Source organism: Oncorhynchus gorbuscha, linkage group LG16 (genome assembly GCF_021184085.1).
Source record: "Oncorhynchus gorbuscha isolate QuinsamMale2020 ecotype Even-year linkage group LG16, OgorEven_v1.0, whole genome shotgun sequence".
Classification (NCBI taxonomy): Eukaryota; Metazoa; Chordata; class Actinopteri; order Salmoniformes; family Salmonidae; genus Oncorhynchus; species Oncorhynchus gorbuscha.
The window spans coordinates 15,246,202-15,265,832 of record NC_060188.1 but is presented as its reverse complement, the minus strand read 5'-3'; the positions used below and the strand labels follow the sequence as shown (position 1 = coordinate 15,265,832).

Below are 19,631 nucleotides of genomic sequence, written 5' to 3'. Positions count from 1 at the left end.
ACTACATGTTCATGTTTTTACACACAGACTACATGTTCATGTTTTACACACAGACTACATGTTCATGTTTTACACACACACTACATGTTCATGTTTTACACACACACTACATGTTCATGTTTTACACACACACTACATGTTCATGTTTTTACACACAGACTACATGTTCATGTTTTTACACACACTACATGTTCATGTTTTTACACACACTACATGTTCATGTTTTACACACACACTACATGTTCATGTTTTACACACACTACATGTTCATGTTTTACACACACTACGTGTTCATGTTTTTACATACACACTACATGTTCATGTTTTTACACACAGACTACATGTTCATGTTTTTACACACAGACTACATGTTCATGTTTTATACACACACTACATGTTCATGTTTTACACACACACTACATGTTCATGTTTTTACATACACACTACATGTTCATGTTTTTACACACAGACTACATGTTCATGTTTTTACACACAGACTACATGTTCATGTTTTTACACACAGACTACATGTTCATGTTTTACACACACACTACATGTTCATGTTTTACACACACACTACATGTTCATGTTTTTACATACACACTACATGTTCATGTTTTTACACACAGACTACATGTTCATGTTTTTACACACAGACTACATGTTCATGTTTTACACACACACTACATGTTCATGTTTTACACACACTACATGTTCATGTTTTACACACACTACATGTTCATGTTTTTACACACACTACATGTTCATGTTTTACACACACACTACATGTTCATGTTTTTACACACACTACATGTTCATGTTTTTACACACACTACGTGTTCATGTTTTTACACACACTACATGTTCATGTTTTTACACACACTACATGTTCATGTTTTACACACACACTACATGTTCATGTTTTACACACACACTACATGTTCATGTTTTACACACACACTACGTGTTCATGTTTTTACACACACACTACATGTTCATGTTTTTACACACACACTACATGTTCATGTTTTTACACACACACTACATGTTCATGTTTTTACACACACTACATGTTCATGTTTTTACACACAGACTACATGTTCATGTTTTTACACACAGACTACATGTTCATGTTTTACACACACACTACATGTTCATGTTTTACACACACACTACGTGTTCATGTTTTACACACACACTACATGTTCATGTTTTTACATACACACTACATGTTCATGTTTTTACACACACACTACATGTTCATGTTTTACACACACACTACATGTTCATGTTTTTACATACACACTACATGTTCATGTTTTTACACACAGACTACATGTTCATGTTTTTACACACAGACTACATGTTCATGTTTTATACACACACTACATGTTCATGTTTTTACACACAGACTACATGTTCATGTTTTTACACACAGACTACATGTTCATGTTTTACACACACACTACATGTTCATGTTTTACACACACACTACATGTTCATGTTTTTACACACAGACTACATGGTCATGTTTTTACACACAGACTACATGTTCATGTTTTACACACACACTACATGTTCATGTTTTACACACACTACATGTTCATGTTTTACACACACTACATGTTCATGTTTTTACACACACTACATGTTCATGTTTTACACACACACTACATGTTCATGTTTTTACACACACTACATGTTCATGTTTTTACACACACTACATGTTCATGTTTTACACACACACTACATGTTCATGTTTTTACACACACTACATGTTCATGTTTTACACACACACTACATGTTCATGTTTTACACACACACTACATGTTCATGTTTTACACACACACTACATGTTCATGTTTTACACACACTACATGTTCATGTTTTACACACACTACATGTTCATGTTTTACACACACACTACATGTTCATGTTTTTACACACACACTACATGTTCATGTTTTACACACACACTACATGTTCATGTTTTACACACACACTACATGTTCATGTTTTTACACACACTACATGTTCATGTTTTTACACACAGACTACATGTTCATGTTTTTACACACACACTACATGTTCATGTTTTACACACACACTACATGTTCATGTTGTTACACACACACTACATGTTCATGTTTTTACACACACTACATGTTCATGTTTTTAAATGTATGTAACTTGTAAAGTCTTTTGTTTGTAATGTCTTGTTGATATGTTACCCCAGTAAGACTAGCTGTCAACGTCGGCTAATGGGGATCCTAATAAATCAAATCAATAACTCTAACATAGCCTGTTAGTTAGAAAGGTAACTCCAAACTCATTTTCGCTAAGAGCAGCTGTTTATCTGGTTAAACAAAGGTTAGCCATGTGTTGGTAAAAATGAATGTCCAAGTCAAGAAGGCTTTCCAGCAGCCAGCGGCACTTCCCACAGTGGTAGTCTATTCACAGGTGCTGTTTCAGAGCCTATGTCAGATACTCCAATGAGTGTAATTTGCTCAATATTTGAAGAAGTTGAAGAATAATGTTGACATCATTAGAAATATGTTATTCTCATCTGTTCTACAGTATGTATATAATACAACATGTGTTTATTCTACTCTTGTTAGCGATATTCATAAAAACATTGGGGGGGGATCCACTTAATAAAAAAATAAAAAATATATATTTCCACGGGACCCCCCAGTTGAATAATCTTGCCATAGGAGTGGCACTTTACCGAACTGGCAGTTGCTGTCACAGTTATGGCGAGGGAGGGAGGCTGATGCAACCCCAGGCATCACCCGCCACCTGCCGCTACTGTCCCCGCCAAGCGTAGCTGTCATCTCGGGCGGAGAGTCACCCACCCTGCTTCCTGTTCATTCATTCCTCTAACAGACTCCCTCACCGTTATTTGGAAATCACTTTCAAAGTGCTGTGCTCAGCACATTCCCCCTCCTCTCAGTGGCATTACAAGCACTTAATTGAAACTATCTGATTGGAACGCCGCCAAGCAGGTAGATTACATCCGATTAAGTGGGGGGGGGGGATACCGAGTCATCGCTCACAATAATTATAATACCTTCCTTTAATGCATCCCCACCTAATCCTCCATTGTTTGTCTCCTCTTCTCTAAAGAACCTGTAAACAAATCCCTTCTTCAGTCACCTGAAATAGCAGTGGGTGAGAGAGAGGTAGAGTAGAGCCCCTCCTCCATCCCTCCCCTCCTCCCTCCCCTGGTCTGCTATTCATATAGATAACACAGACATCCCCTTTAACTGGGTCATATAGAATCTCTTGAATCTCTTGCGAATCGCAAAATCTCTCTGAGATTGTCTGAGTGAGTGAGTGTGCATGCTCTTCCATGTGCTTGAACTGTATGTGTGTCTGCATATGTATAGGCCATGTGTCTGTTTCTGTGTTATCACAAGCTCCCAGAATCCACTTTGTATAGTCCTCATGCAGCTGACACAGACATTGAAAAATCTGGAATTAAGTGCAGTCCTAACGACACTGCCTTAATTTGTTATCTGAATAAAAAGAATGATAACTCATGAAATCCAATCCCAACCTTGGACTATTTGAATGGCGCTTGCTAGATAACGAGCTCCGCTTTTTTTAAACAGAAGTTACTGGCAGACCCTTTCTACAGTCCCATTCTCTCTCTCTCTGAGGATTTTGAGAAAGTTTGACTGCCTCTTTCTATCCTCAAGTCACCAGCTTTCATGTGAGTGTCGTTTGAACATGGGAGTCACACAGCAGGCCCCAGAGGTCTGAGTCTGGACAACAGCACCTCCCTGGAGTAATGTAATGACTTAAATGAGTAGAGGAGGACTGACTGACTGAAGAGATGAGGAGAGAGAGGAGAGGCAATCCCTCATTAAACACACACTGCCAACCCTCCGCCCGGGAATTCACACAGAATCCATACATTTCATTCTCTTTTCCTCATGACTCTTTTAAAGTCTATAAGTTTTCCGAGACGGCCATAGTAAAGCACTGAGGAGTGGGAGCCCAGTGAGTGCTGATCTGCTCCCCAATCTGTGTTTCTGCAGGGTGTCCTAATCAAAGACACCCGCGCCCTTCTGTGGCACCCAAAGCAAACAGGCTGGGTCATTAAAGCAGGGGAGCGCAGCGAGGAGCAGCAGTGGCGGTGGGGGGCACAACGGTGGGGAGTGCTCCCCTACACCAGCGGCCCCAGGGATTAGCCAGCCACTCTGTTTACAGCCCACTGATCTGATCCCTCTCTCCTCACTGGCAGGGTGAGATGGAGAGAGAAGGAGAGAGATGGGTATAGAGAGAAAGAGAGAGTGGGGAAAAGAAAGGGAGGGAAAGGGAGAGAAAGAAAGATAGTGAGCGAGAGGGGGGGAGGGAGCCGTGAAGGAAATCAGGGCTGCCTCTCATCTCTCCATGGCCACGTCACTTGGCTTTCTTCACAGCGGGTGGACAGATGAAATGAAATATAAAATGGCGAGAGGAGAAGTGAGTGGCGTGGGGGAATGAGAGGCAGCGACACGGCAGGGTTCTGAGCAGGGGAGTGGAACCTCCTGCAAAGTCTCCTTACTCACTGAACACAGTGTATCTGTGTAGCTGCCAATAAGAGTCAGCCATGACGACTGAGTCACACACGTCTTCAAATGAAACATGATTTCATCACAGAGTAATGCTACAGTTATACACATGGCCTTGCTATATCTGTACCTGTAAATCACAGCTGATTTCTCCACCCATTATCCATGGTGCTTCAGTGATTCTATGGTTAGGAAAATGGAGTTGTTAACAATGTTTTTTATGGGTGAATTGAATCCCTCAGGGGGGGCCGCCTTGACCCCCAGCTGACCTCTCCCAGCAAGTGTTTTCATGTGAGAGGAAGAGAGGAAGAGAGGGAGGAAAGGAAGAAAGGCCAGACTAAAGTCACATTTTCTCCCGCTGGTATTGTCAAGAGTTAGAGAGAGGGAGACTTCAGCTAAATCCTCCTCTCTGATCCTCAACCACAGAAAGGGTTTATCCCAGGTTATGGCATATTTTATATATGAAATATATTATGTATACATCGCTATAGTGTTTGCTCTGTCCTATTGGTCCAAAGTGTAGGCTGCTGAGAATGCTGAACTCTCAAATGCTGAAATGCCAAACATATTTAACCATGACAAAAACTAGCTGTTATATGTAGAATTTTATATATTTAACTACGGAAAGTAGCTGTGTAATATTCAGTATTTGACATATCAAATAGTGTAAAAATAACAGCACGGTTGAATTCAAGATGTTTTAACTACAATGGAAAAATGGTGATGTAATATGCTGAACTAAACATATTTTACTGTGGAGGAACAGCTGCATAGTATTTTAAATTTCTAAAATGGTAAAATAGCTGTCAGTATGGTGAATTTGACATATTCTACTATGGTAAAATAGCAGTCAGTATGGTGAATTTGACATATTTTACTATGGTAAAATAGCTGTCAGTATGGTGAATTTGACATATTCTACTATGGTAAAATAGCAGTCAGTATGGTGAATTTGACATATTCTACTATGGTAAAATAGCTGTCAGTATGGTGAATTTGACATATTCTACTATGGTAAAATAGCAGTCAGTATGGTGAATTTGACATATTTTACTATGGTATAATAGCTGTCAGTATGGTGAATTTGACATATTCTACTATGGTAAAATAGCTGTCAGTATGGTGAATTTGACATATTTTACTATGGTAAAATAGCTGTCAGTATGGTGAATTTGACATATTTTACTATGGTAAAATAGCTGTCAGTATGATGAATTTGACATATTCTACTGTGGTATAATAGCTGTCAGTATGGTGAATTTGACATATTCTACTATGGTAAAATAGCTGTCAGTATGGTGAATTTGACATATTCTACTGTGGTATAATAGCTGTCAGTATGGTGAATTTGACATATTCTACTATGGTAAAATAGCTGTTTGCTGAATTCCCCATATTTAACTCAGAGTAAGTGTCTGTGGATAATCCTGGCTTAGCGGCTGCTCCTCAGGAGGCAGTGCAATATGTTGAGGGACATTCTCAGAGGTTTATATACATTTACAGCTAATTAGTTAATTTGACCAATTAGGCAGGGCTTTTTGGCTGGCCTAGCCCAGGCCCCTGCAGGCATAGAGTGCAACTTTCCCTCCTCTCCTTTCCACTAACTCCACAACCAAATGGATCAGGGGGAGGGCTTGTCCCCCTTTCACAGAGCCTAAATGATTCATGTGTACAGCATGTTGAATCACACGTTCGGAAATAAATAAAATCCTTCAGGTTTCCACGATTTCCAGAGAGCCCGGCTTCTCAAAAATGCACTTTGATTTCGCCACAACGTTTCCAGTTAAGTTCAATCAACTCCAACTCACGCAGAATCAGCTCCACGCTTTGACATCTTCATGTATTTGCTGACATCACAGTCTACTCCTGCACCCTTGTACACTCTGGGTAGTTGTGTAACGTTAACGATGCCTAACCTAACGAGCCGAGGCACAACCTTATGACCGTCATATGTAATATTCCATCCCTTCCTGCTCCCAAGCCTTTATTAGCAACCCTACTGGTAATGAGGTTCCTTAAACACCTCCGGTCATCAACCTAATTTAAGATAATGCCAGGTGTGTGTTGTATTGTTGAGCGGTACTGACCGGTACAGTCGTGTTGGCGGTGATGGCGGGCGTGTTGTTGTCGGTGCCCGGCGGCTCACTGTGCGTCTGTGTGGGGGTGTAGAGGGTCATGGCATGCTCGGGCACCCTGTTCTGCCCGGTGTAGTCCTGCGTGGGGAGGGGGTGGGGTGCCGCAAACTCGGCTGGGATGCCATTCTGTGGGGGAGGCGGGTACTGGGCAGTCGTGTACGGCTGGGCCATGGCTTCTGGGGGGTTGGTGGCCTCTTGGTTACCCTATTAAGACAAAGAGGAGAAGACAGTGTTACATTCATTGTTCCACATCACTTGTGATTAAAGTTACATTGTTAGAACAGCGGAGTACGTTGTTAGTAGTACTAAAGAACAACGCAGCATGAAAGCATGCTGGTTTCCCCTGTGCTTTGGAAGTAGCTGGGGAGATGAAGAGTTGTCCTGCAAACTAAGTATCTCAGGGAAATAGCTATCATATCATATTTCACCCCAGATTAGAGGATTCCTTGATCATTATTAATGAACATAGTTTATGGTGTGTAGAGCACAGCTCTCTGGTGGTGGGGCAGGAGCGAGGAGGAAACTCAATTGCACTCAAAGCGCAAGAGGAAAGATCAATTAATTGATACAATTTTGATTAGAGCCTTTGATTCAAATGACAGGTCGGTTATAGGAGCAGACGATTCCTTTCTGTGTTCCACTTTTCTGCTTTGAACACCTACTACCTGCATCTTACTTAATATATCTGTCCTGTCCTCACCCCCTCCCTCACTCATATCCCTCTTTCATTCTGTCCTACTCGTCTTGTTCTGTCTCTGTGCTCCTGAGTGACTTAAGTGACAGATGGCTGGTAGAGACGTGGCAGGCGCTTTGCAAACCCTTTCTCTCGTGTGGGCGCTTAAGATGATGAGCTGTTGAATTAATGGACTTTTCTGGCTGGTGCACATTGTTAAGCAAAGCAATGGTAGGACTAGAGGAGAGCATGTCTTATTGTTCTACCACACTGAGCCCTGCTGGAACAGATACCACACCTCTACATTAAAAACCCAACAACTGTGTTTTAAAAAAGGTGAGACAATACCGGCAGAATCCAATAACACATTCCCACCAAATATCCCCAATCAAATTTGAAGATACAGATCACAAGAGCTGAACGCATAACTCCTCCGATAAGAGAAGACAAAGAGGCTTATGGGTAAGGGGAAAAACAATAACAGTAAACAGATAGAGAAGTTTCTGTCTCCTCCAAGCCTTAACTGGCTAGGGATGGAGAGAGGAGAGATAAATGCTTTTTATTCCTTTTTTCTCACTTGTGTGCATTGCTGTTTGGGCTCTATGTTGCAGGCTTCCACAGACAGCCGTAGCTAGTTGGGCTGGAGGAGGAGAGGAGGCCTGTGCTTTAATGAGGGAGGGGAGCTGTGCAGCATAGCGCCCAGCGCTGTAAATGTTTTGGAAACAATGATACACTGACGTGTTGCCAAACAAACCACAGTCCAAACCACTTGGCCAGTTAAGGAAATGCCTCCATTATCTAAATGAAAAAAGAAAGGCCCTTCAGCCTTGAGAGATGAGGAGGATTGACCAGCTTCAAGAGAGGCCACAGTCTCAAGGCCTGGGCCCTCAACACCTCCGTGACCTCACCTACCCTGCCTACCTAAATCTCTCTCTCCTTACCTCTGCTCTCGCTCCCCCCGTCTCTTTCTTCCCTCCCTCTTCGTGCTGAAACTTTTTAAATCTCTCCCCCTGTGCTCTACTTTTCATCTCCCTCTAGTCATGGCGTTATATAACCCACTTGCATTGCAGGGCATCCTTATTCAAGTCGACTCTTGATGTCGGCAATTTTAAACTTTTAAGCACCCACTTCAAGGAAGGGGGCTGGTTAGCTACCTAAAAACGGAAGCTTCTCATGGCACAGCAGCAGCTGAGACCTTTCACATAGTGGTATAACATCAGTCCAGATGACAACAAGGCATGTATGAGAAACAGTTTTCACACCATATGGGAGATCAAGGCTACATTAGAGGATTCTGTTAGACATGGCGAGGCACAGAGTACCAGAGTACTTGTGTCATGCCTATTGTTCTTGGAGCATAAAACAAGGACATGGGACTGAAACAAAGCCATGTGACACACAACAATTGGTAACAGCCTGAAGCTGGGAGGGAGAGCGAAAGAGAGAGAGAGACAGAGAGAGGTAGAGAGAGATGCAGCAACAAAGTGTTGTACTGCACTATACAGCACCACAGCACTGTTTCAAAGGGCAGCAAACCAAAAGCAAGGAGTGGGGGTCTATGGGTGTGAGTAGAGAACGGGGCTCATTAGTGAAACACAAAGTAACTCTGGCTTTTGTATGATCTTCCCCTTCTCTCTGATGTATGTGACAAACAAGTTATTCAACTGGAAATGAACTAAAGAGAAAAAAGGGCACATGCAAATCAGCAGCGCTGGTCCCGCTGTGACCGCACATCCTTTTAGCTAGTGATAATCCACAGTGCCTGATGAAAACCCCCACACCATATCAACCATAATGCTCCCAGGCGCAGGTTGCAGTTCCCATCTCTCCCATCTCTCACGGCTCTGACGGGGAGACGTTAAGTTATGGCCGGAGAGAAACTGCTCCTAGTTGTTTGTGTGGTGTTATGAGGCCCCGGGCGGCAGGCGGTGTTCGTCCACCTGCAGGCGTGTTAACGATGGACGAGCAGGTCCCACCGTGGTAATTCAGCGCCCCCGCACAAGGCCAGACGGTGGGAGTTAGCTAACCCCTCCTCCATCGACAGGTCCAGGGGGAATACAGGAATCCAGACAGAACGCCCAGTCTGTATCGATCTCCTATCTCTCTCTCGCTCACGCTATCTCTTACTCCCACCTCTCTCTCTCTCACTGTCTCTCTCTCCTTTACACCTCAACCCCTACTACAGAAGAGCACAACAAAAAACACTCTCTTTAATGTTAAGCACTCTCCCAGTGTAAAATTCGATTGAAACCCTTACTTAACAAAATCACTTTTGGTAGCAGGGTTTTTGTTTTTACAGTCAGCATTAGGCAGCCCTGTCTAAGGTGCAGGGGGGCGAGGAGGTTGGGCAGGCCCAAATGGCTTGGACTTCCAGACCTGCTCGTCTAGAGAGAAACACAGGGCAATGAACAGGTTGAGAGTGATGCTACTGTAACTGCTAACTGGAGTTAGCTCTTTTGATGACGGAAGCTCCATTTCATCTCCATGGATACCGTGGGTAGAGTTCTTGGCCAGTGGCCAACAATCTCTCATCCTCTTCAGCTAACCTGCTGGGGACTTGCTCTCTGAGGTAGGCCAGGCAGAGAAGGGCTGAGCACATACAGTAGCTGGGGAGAACTCATATCAGCAGAGTGGTGTCAGTTCCTGTACTGTGCATTGGAGGTCAGAGGGTAAAGCTAAGGCTAAAGACAGTAGGTGATTAATTGGGTTGCATTGAATCCAGGGGGAAATCACTCAAATGGGAGCCATTGATGATATCAGCTATGGACGTGTGATGGAGTGGGCAGCATTATGGCTTTCACTTAGACACACCGAGTCAGCCACTCAGACTCATGAGTTTTGTCTTGTTTTTTAGGGGGTGGATCAGCTTTAATTTTGCAGATAGATTGTTGCTTCCATCAATGTAATTGTCTGCATCATTTCCAGTCCCTTATATATTTTGGGTGTAAATATATATATATATCTATACACATAAATACATACACATACATACACAAATACATATACATACATACACATTCATACATATACACATATATTCATACATACATACATACATACATACATACATACATACATACATACATACATACATACATACATACATACATACATACATACATACATACATACATACATACATACATACATGCATACATACATACATACATACATACATACATACATACATACATACATACATACATACATACATACATACATACATACATACATACATACATACATACATACACACATACATACATACATACATACAGTTGAATTCGGAAGTTTAAATACACTTAGGTTGGAGTCATTAAAACTCGTTTTCAGTCACTCCACATCTACTTTGTGCATAACACAAGACATTTTTCCAACAATTGTTTACAGACAGATTATTTCACTTATAATTCACTGTATCGCAATTCCAGTGGGTCATAAGTTTACATACACGAAGTTGACTGTGCCTTTAACTTCTCTAGGGTAGGGGGCAGCATTCGGAATTTTGGATGAAAAGCATGCCCAAATTAAACGGCCTGCTACTCGAGCCCAGAAGATATGATATGCATATAACTGGTAGATTTAGATAGAAAACACTCAAGTTTCCAAAACTGTTCAAATAGTGTCTGTGAGGTATAACAGAACTGATTTGGCAGGCGCAAACCTGCAAGTATTTTTGTTTTTGTTTTTGTAGTTTTCTATTCAATGCCATTACAGTATCCATTGACTTAGGACTCAATTTGCAGTTCCTATGCCTTCCACTATGCCTTCCACTAGATTCTTATAAATGAGGGAGTAAGAGGGAGTAAGACCAGTCTGAATGAGTGGATCCTGAGGTGTCACAGAGCTTTTTCATGCGCAATCCCGAGAGAGTGCATTTCTTGTTTACCTTTTATATTGACGACGTTATTGTCCGGTTGAAATATTTGGCCTAAAAACAACCTGCGAAATGAATATAAACATCGTTTGACATGTTTCTATGAACTTTACGGATACAATTGATATTTTTTTATCTGCCTGTTTTGACTGCGTTTGAGCCTGTGGATTACTGAAGAAAACGCGTGAACAAAATGGTTTTTGGATATAAAGAGACTTTATCAGAAAAAAGGTTTTTGGATATAAAGAGACTTTATCAGAAAACATTTATTGAGTAAATGAATGTCTTCTGAGTGCATGAAGATCATCAAAGGTAAGGGATTAATTTTATCTCTATTTCTGAGTTTTGTATCACTTCTGCTTGGCTGGTTACTGTTTGTAATAATTTGTCAACTGGGCTATGTTCTCAAATAATCGTAAGGTATGCTTTCGTCGTAAAGCATTTTAAAAATCTGACACTGATGTTGGATTCACAAGAAGTTAATCTTTAAATCTATGTAAAATATGTTTTGTTTTCTGAATTTTTATAATGAGTATTTCTGTATTTTAATTTGACGCTCTGCAACCTCACTGGATGTTGGCCAGATGGGACGCTAGCGTCCCACATACCCTAGAGAGGTTAAACAGCTTGGAAAAGTCCAAGAAATGATGTCATGGCTTTAGAAGCTTCTGATAGGCTAATTGACATAATTTGAGTCAATTGAAGGTGTACCTGTGGATGTATTTCAAGGCCAAACTTCAAACTCAGTGCCTGTTTGCTTGACATCATGGGAAAATCAAAAGAAATCAGCCAAGACCTCAGAAAAAAATTGTAGATCTCCACAAGTCTGGTTCATCATTGGGAGCAACACCTGAAGGTACCACGTTCACTTTTACAAACAATCGTACGGAAGTATAAACACCATGGGACCACGCAGCCATCATACTGCTCAGGAAGGATACGCATTCTGTCTCCTAGAGATTAACGTACTTTGGTGCGAAAAGTGCAAATCAATCCCAGAACAACAGCAAAGGATCTTGTGAAGATGCTGGAGGAAACAGGTTCAAAAGTATCTATACCCACAGTAAAACAAGCCCTATACCAACATAACCTGAAAGGCCGCTCAGCAAGGAAGAAGCCACGGTTCCAAAACCACCATAAAAAGCCAGACTACGGCTTTCAACTGCACATGGGGACAAAGATTGTACTTTTTGGAGAAATGTCCTCTGGTCTGATGAAACACAAATAGAACTGTTTGGCCATAATGACCATCGTTATGTTTGGAGTAGAAAAGGGGAGGCTTGCAAGCCGAAGAATACCATCCCAACCGTGAAGCACAGGGGTGGCAGCATCATGTTGTGGGGGTGCTTTCCTGCAGGAGAGACTAGTGCACTTCACAAAATAGATTGAAGCAACATCTCAAGACATCAGTCAGGAAGTTAAAGCTTGGTCGCAAATGGGTCTTCCAAATGGACAATGACCCCAACCATACTTCCAAAGTACTTCCAAAATGGCTTAAGGACAACAAAGTCAAGGTATTGGAGTGGCCATCACAAAGCCCTGACCTCAATCATATAGATAATTTGTGGACAGAACTGAAAAGGCGTGTGCGAGCAAGGAGGCCTACAAACCTGATTTGGTTACACCAGCTCTGTCCGGCGCCGACAGAGATTGGCGCCTCGCTTCGCGTTCCTAGGAAACTATGCAGTTTTTTTTTTTACGTGTTATTTCTTACATTGGTACCCCAGGTCATCTTAGGTTTCATTACATATAGTCGAGAAGAACTACTGAATATAAGAGCAGCATCAACACACCATGAATACGACCAAGAATATGACTTTCGCGAAGTGGATCCTGTGTTCTGCCTTTCACCCAGGACAACGGAATGGATCCCAGCCGGCGACCCAAAAAAACAACTTTGTAAAAGGTGGAAACGAAGCGGTCTTCTGGTCAGACTCCGGAGACGGGCACATCGTGCACCACTCCCTAGCATTCTTCTCGCCAATGTCCAGTCTCTTGACAACAAGGTTGATGAAATCCGAGCAAGGGTAGCATTCTAGAGGGACATCAGAGACTGTAACGTTCTTTGCTTCACGGAAACATGGCTCACTGGAGAGACACTATCGGAGTCGGTGCAGCCAGCTGGTTTCTCCATGCATCGCGCCGACAGAAACAAACATCTTTCTGGTAAGAAGAGGGGCGTGGGCGTATGCTTCATGGTTAACGAGACGTGGTGTGGCCACAACAACATACAGGAACTCAAGTCCTTCTGTTCACCTGATTTAGAATTCCTCACAATCAAATGTCGACCGCATTATCTACCAAGGGAATTCTCTTTGATTATAATCACAGCCGTATATATTCCCCCCCAAGCAGACACATCGATGGCTCTGAACAAACTTTATTTGACTCTTTGCAAACTGGAATCCATTTATCCTGAGGCTGCATTCATTGTAGCTGGGGATTTTAACAAGGATAATCTGAAAACAAGACTCCCTAAATTGTATCAGCATATCGATTGCGCAACCAGGGCTGGAAAAACCTTGGATCATTGCTATTCTAACTTCCGCAACGCATATAAGGCCCTGCCCCGCTCTCCTTTCGGAAAAACTGACCACGACTCCATTTTGTTGATCCCTGCCTACAGACAGAAACTAAAACAAGAAACTCCCACGCTGAGGTCTGTTCAACGCTGGTCCGACCAATCTGATTCCACACTCCAAGACTGCTTCCATCATGTGGACTGGGATATGTTTCGTCTTGCATCAAACAACAACATTGACGAATACGCTGATTCGGTGAGCGAGTTCATTAGAACGTGCGTTGAAGATGTCGTTCCCATAGCAACGGTTAAAACATTCCCAAACCAGAAACCGTGGATTGATGGCAGCATTCGCGTGAAACTGAAAGCGTGAACCACTGCTTTTAATCAGGGCAAGGTGACCGGAAACATGACCGAATACAAACAGTGTAGCTATTCCCTCCGCAAGGCAATCAAACAAGCTAAGCGTCAGTATAGAGACAAAGTAGAATCTCAATTCAACGGCTCAGACACAAGAGGTATGTGGCAGGGTCTACAGTCAATCACGGATTACAAAAAGAAAACCAGCCCCGTCACGGACCAGGATGTCTTGCTCCCAGGCAGACTAAATAACTTTTTTGCCCGCTTTGAGGACAATACAGTGCCACTGACACGGCCCGCAACCAAAACATGCGGACTCTCCTTCACTGCAGCCGACGTGAGGAAAACATTTAAAGGTGTCAACCCTCGCAAGGCTGCAGGCCCAGACGGCATCCCCAGCCGCGCCCTCAGAGCATGCGCAGACCAGCTGGCTGGTGTGTTTACGGACATATTCAATCAATCCCAGTCTGTTGTTCCCACATGCTTCAAGAGGGCCACCATTGTTCCTGTTCCCAAGAAAGCGAAGGTAACTGAGCTAAACGACTACCGCCTCGTAGCACTCACTTCCGTCATCATGAAGTGCTTTGAGAGACTAGTCAAGGACCATATCACCTCCACCCTACCTGACACCCTAGACCCACTCCAATTTGCTTACCACCCAAATAGGTCCACAGACGATGCAATCTCAACCACACTGCACAGTGCCCTAACCCATCTGGACAAGAGGAATACCTATGTGAGAATGCTGTTCATCGACTACAGCTCGGCATTTAACACCATAGTGCCCTCCAAGCTCATCATCAAGCTCGAGACCCTGGGTCTCGACCCCGCCCCGTGCAACTGGGTACTGGACTTCCTGACGGGCCGCCCCCCAGGTGGTGAGGGTAGGCAACAACATCTCCACCTCGCTGATCCTCAACACTGGGGCCCCACAAGGGTGCGTTCTAAGCCCTCTCCTGTACTCCCTGTTCACCCACGACTGCGTGGCCACGCACGCCTCCAACTCAATCATCAAGTTTGCGGACGACACAACAATGGTAGGCTTGATTACCAACAACGACGAGACGGCCTACAGGGAGGAGGTGAGGGCCCTCGGAGTGTGGTGTCAGGAAAATAACCTCACACTCAACGTCAACAAAACTAAGGAGATGATTGTGGACTTCAGGAAACAGCAGAGGGAACACCCACCTATCCACATCGATGGAACAGTAGTGGAGAGGGTAGTAAATTTTAAGTTCCTCGGCGTACACATCACAGACAAACTGAATTGGTCCACCCACACAGACAGCATCGTGAAGAAGGCGCAGCAGCGCCTCTTCAACCTCAGGAGGCTGACCAAATTTGGCTTGTCACCAAAAGCACTCACAAACTTCTACAGATGCACAATCGAGAGCATCCTGTCGGGCTGTATCACCGCCTGGTACGGCAACTGCTCCGCCCACAACCATAAGGCTCTCCAGAGGGTAGTGAGGTCTGCACAACGCATCACCGGGGGCAAACTAACTGCCCTCCAGGACACCTACACCACCCGATGTCACAGGAAGGCCATAAAGATCATCAAGGACAACAACCACCCGAGCCACTGCCTGTTCACCCCGCTATCATCCAGAAAGCAAGGTCAGTACAGGTGCATCAAAGCTGGGACCGAGAGACTGAAAAACAGCTTCTATCTCAAGGCCATCAGACTGTTAAACAGCCACCACTAACATTGAGTGGCTGCTGCCAACACACTGACTCAACTCCAGCCACTTTAATAATGGGAATTGATGGGAAATGATGTAAAATATATCACTAGCCACTTTAACCATGCTACCTAATATAATGTTTACATACCCTACATTATTCATCTCATATGTATACGTATATACTGTACTCTATATCATCTACTGCATCTTTATGTAATACATGTATCACTATCCACTTTAACTATGCCACTTTGTTTACATACTCATCTCATATGTATATACTGTACTCGATACCATCCACTGTATCTTGCCTATGCCGCTCTGTACCATCACTCTTTCATATATCTTTATGTACAAATTCTTTATCCCCTTACAATTGTGTCTATAAGGTATTAGTTTTGGTATTGTTGGCTAGATTACTTGTTGGGTATTACTGCATTGTTGGAACTAGCAGCACAAGCATTTCACTACACTCGCATTAACATCTGCTAACCATGTGTATGTGACAAATACGATTTGATTTGATTTGATTTGCGGAATGGGCCAAAATTCACCCAATTTATTGTGGGAAGCTTCTGGAAGGCTACCCAAAACGTTTGATCCAAGTTAAACAATTTAAAGGCAATGCTACCAAATACTAATTGAGTGTATGTAAACTTCTGACCCACTGGGAATGTGATGAAATAAATAAAAGCTTAAATAAATAATTCTCTCTACTATTATTCTGACATTTCACATTCTTAAAATAAAGTGGTGATCGAAACTAATCTAAGACAGGACATTTTTATTGAAATTAAATGTCATGAATTGTGAAAAACTGAGTTTAAATGTATTTGGCTGAGATGTACGTAAACTTCCGACTTCAACTGTACATACATACACATACCCATATACATACATAAACATTCATACATACATACACATACATACACATATATATATATATACATACATCTGTCACCAGATCCAACATCAGACTTGTTACAATATTAGATGATGAGATGTTGAGCTACAAGTACACCAGCTGAATATCGTGCTCATTTCTGGGTAATTCAGCATATATGTGTGTACTGTAGTCTACATTAGTTACTGAACTGGCATGCTGACAGGAACCCTTTAAAATGGCTCAAGTTTACAGAACCTATCCAGTGCAGTGAGTCCAAAGGAGAGGAAGGGAAAGAGTGTGGAGTGTTTTATAGCGACAGCACAGCTCCAAGACATAGAGAAGAGAAGCTCTCATCTCACTTTAATGACTCCCTCACTGAGAGGAAGGCACACTTGTGACAAGTCCCGTTGGGCCATTGCAGCAGAAAACAGAGTGGGGACAAATGGAGAGTGTCACGTAGCTCAACAGTAGCCAACGTAGAGCATGCAACACACACGAAACACAGCGAGGACTTTCAGCCAGGCGCATAAAAGCAACCTTGTTGTTTTCACCCCCGCTACTGACGCCCAGCTAATTGAACCCCAACAAACAGACATGCAAAAAAGCAGGCAGAACAGTGAGGCAGGCCTGGGATGATTTTGAACATTCAGCAACTGGTATTAGTTTTGTCTTAACAGGCACACACAAATACAGCTTGAGTCTAGCTAGGTCCATTTTAATTAGGCAAGCCATATGATCGTGCTCCAACACTGCGTTAGCGTTAGCAGTGTTAGCAGCGCTAGCATCTCACCAGAGGCTGCAGCCAGCCAGGGAGAGCCTGTTAATTACAACCACCTGCCAACCATTCAAGGTGAGTCTGAAAAGCCCAACTCGGAGGCAGAGGTAAACAACAACAACAAAACAAATTCTCCAGTTGGGTTTCTCATGATGAAGCAGATTTCCGGGCGCACCGGCTGGCTTTTCCCCTCATTGTCTTCCAATTACAGTGAAACTTTGGGAGAGACAGAGGGGAGAGAGCATGGAGAGGTTGAAATGCAGCGGCCCAATTTAATGCAGATTTGAAGCACCTGAGAAAAGCTTTTGCATCCCCCTAGCTACTCCCAGTGTTCTTCCATACCACTCTTCAGCGGGGTGGGATTCCAAATAGGCTAGGCACAGCCTTATTATTTCCCTTCACATTTCCTCTCTTGCCAAATCTCATCTCTCATTTTTCCACCTCATTTGTGGAAGAATCTATCCATGAAGTTAAATACTGCATCTACACTCGGCCCCCCAGAGTGAATTGAGATTTTTTTGCACTCTGTTTTATTTATTTTTTCTTCAGGAGCCTTAATCGTTTACACATGTCAAATATGTTTCCTTCCTTCTAACATGATTTTTCCTAATTATTTTGGTGCATTTATATGTGATTCATGGCGTGTTCACGCACTAGACAGAACTAGGAAACTCAGAAATTGAACACAGTAGGTGTAGAACTTGCAACCAGTAAGCAAGTCGGAAATTTCAGAGTTTCCTAGTTCCAACTAGCATGTGAACGCAGCTTCATCCTTGGACAGGGTATTAAAGGGAGAGTTCATTTCCCTCTATCCCTTGTTGATTTCTTTATTACATTGCTGCCGCACTGCACAACACCACACACCGAGCCTCAGCCTGTGTTGATCGAGATGGGACTGCTCTTAGCGTCTGCTGTGCTACGACTAGCAAGTGTTACTATACCTCAGAGACGACTGGAGCGCCACTTAATAAACAGAGCAGACAGAGGATCACTTTGAACTCCTGTGACATGTAATGAACCTGTCCGTCTCCTCCTCAGCCACCCGCCTGCTGTAGCAGCCATGCATGGGTCTGATCTGTCTGGGGCTAGAGAACGGTGCATTAAAAAGCTCCTAATAAACCAACAGGATCTTTAAAAACAACTATCATTTACAGATGATCAGACCCGCCATGTTTTCCCCACACCATAAAAGCAGATAATTGCCTCTTTCAATGTTGTTGCCTTTTTGTTGCGTAACAGACATTTACATCAGGGACTAATTATTACAGACTTGTTGTCGAAATTCAAATAGACGTGGGCTGTGTGTCGTTTTTAAAATCAACTAAGCCCACAGGCGTTGCTTTTGACCGGATCAAATGTACTACAGTAAATCTCAGCCGATACACGATAGCCTTTTCCCCCTCTCAATTGTCCTTCTCATGTATCAAATGACATGATCAGATTGATATTGGTATACTTTTAATACACATGTTCTAAATTGATAAGACTCTTCAATTTCTAATAATTGCTATTGGTCACGGAGATAAAGACCTATCTGAAATGAAAATTGATGATTGAACAGTTGATCAGGGACATTCTTTTGATTCTGGTCATACACGTGTGAATCAATTCTCGTACCGTGCCGATCCACTGATCTACACCAGATCTAGTTTAGCTGGCAAATGAGTATTTTTCTACTGTAATTCAACACTGTTGAAGTGACACCAACATTTGGTTAGGAACCAGCTGTGTGCCATTGTGATGTGGTCTCTCTTTGAGGGTTATGATAAGAGGCCAGACTGCCTCATGAGGGACAAATGTCAGTGCTTAAACATGCAGGAATCTTAACATGACATTCGTTGACCGCAGTCACAATGGCAAACATATGCAAATGAGACAGAGTCGCTCTCATCGTGACCCTGTCACTGAGACACTGACCCCTCCTACTGTAGAGAGAGATAGAGAGAGAGGGAGGAGAGCAAACGCAGAAATAAAAATATCCTAATACCAGGGAGCAAACAGGTAAAAGGCACCATTTACACTGTCTAACTCGTCTTCCTTTTCTCAGCTCTATTCTTCCTCCCTTTGTAATCCTTCTCTTTGGTTTCCCTTTGGCTCGGTGGGTTTCTCTTTGCTCTGCGGAGGAGGGCACGGGGAGGGGAGGGACAGATTTACATGGGC

At 43.0% G+C, this 19,631-nt stretch overlaps 1 protein-coding gene across 8 annotated transcripts in view; it reads right to left on the bottom strand.

The window, feature by feature from the left end:
- Positions 1-19,631, bottom strand: part of LOC124000085 (RNA binding protein fox-1 homolog 3-like) — a 458,756-nt gene that overhangs the window by 48,127 nt on the left and 390,998 nt on the right. For all 8 annotated transcript variants that reach the window (XM_046306204.1, XM_046306199.1, XM_046306207.1 and 5 more), the window contains one exon: positions 6,647-6,898. In XM_046306204.1, the coding sequence (XP_046162160.1) occupies positions 6,647-6,898 (252 nt within the window). The remainder of the gene's footprint in view (positions 1-6,646; positions 6,899-19,631) is intronic.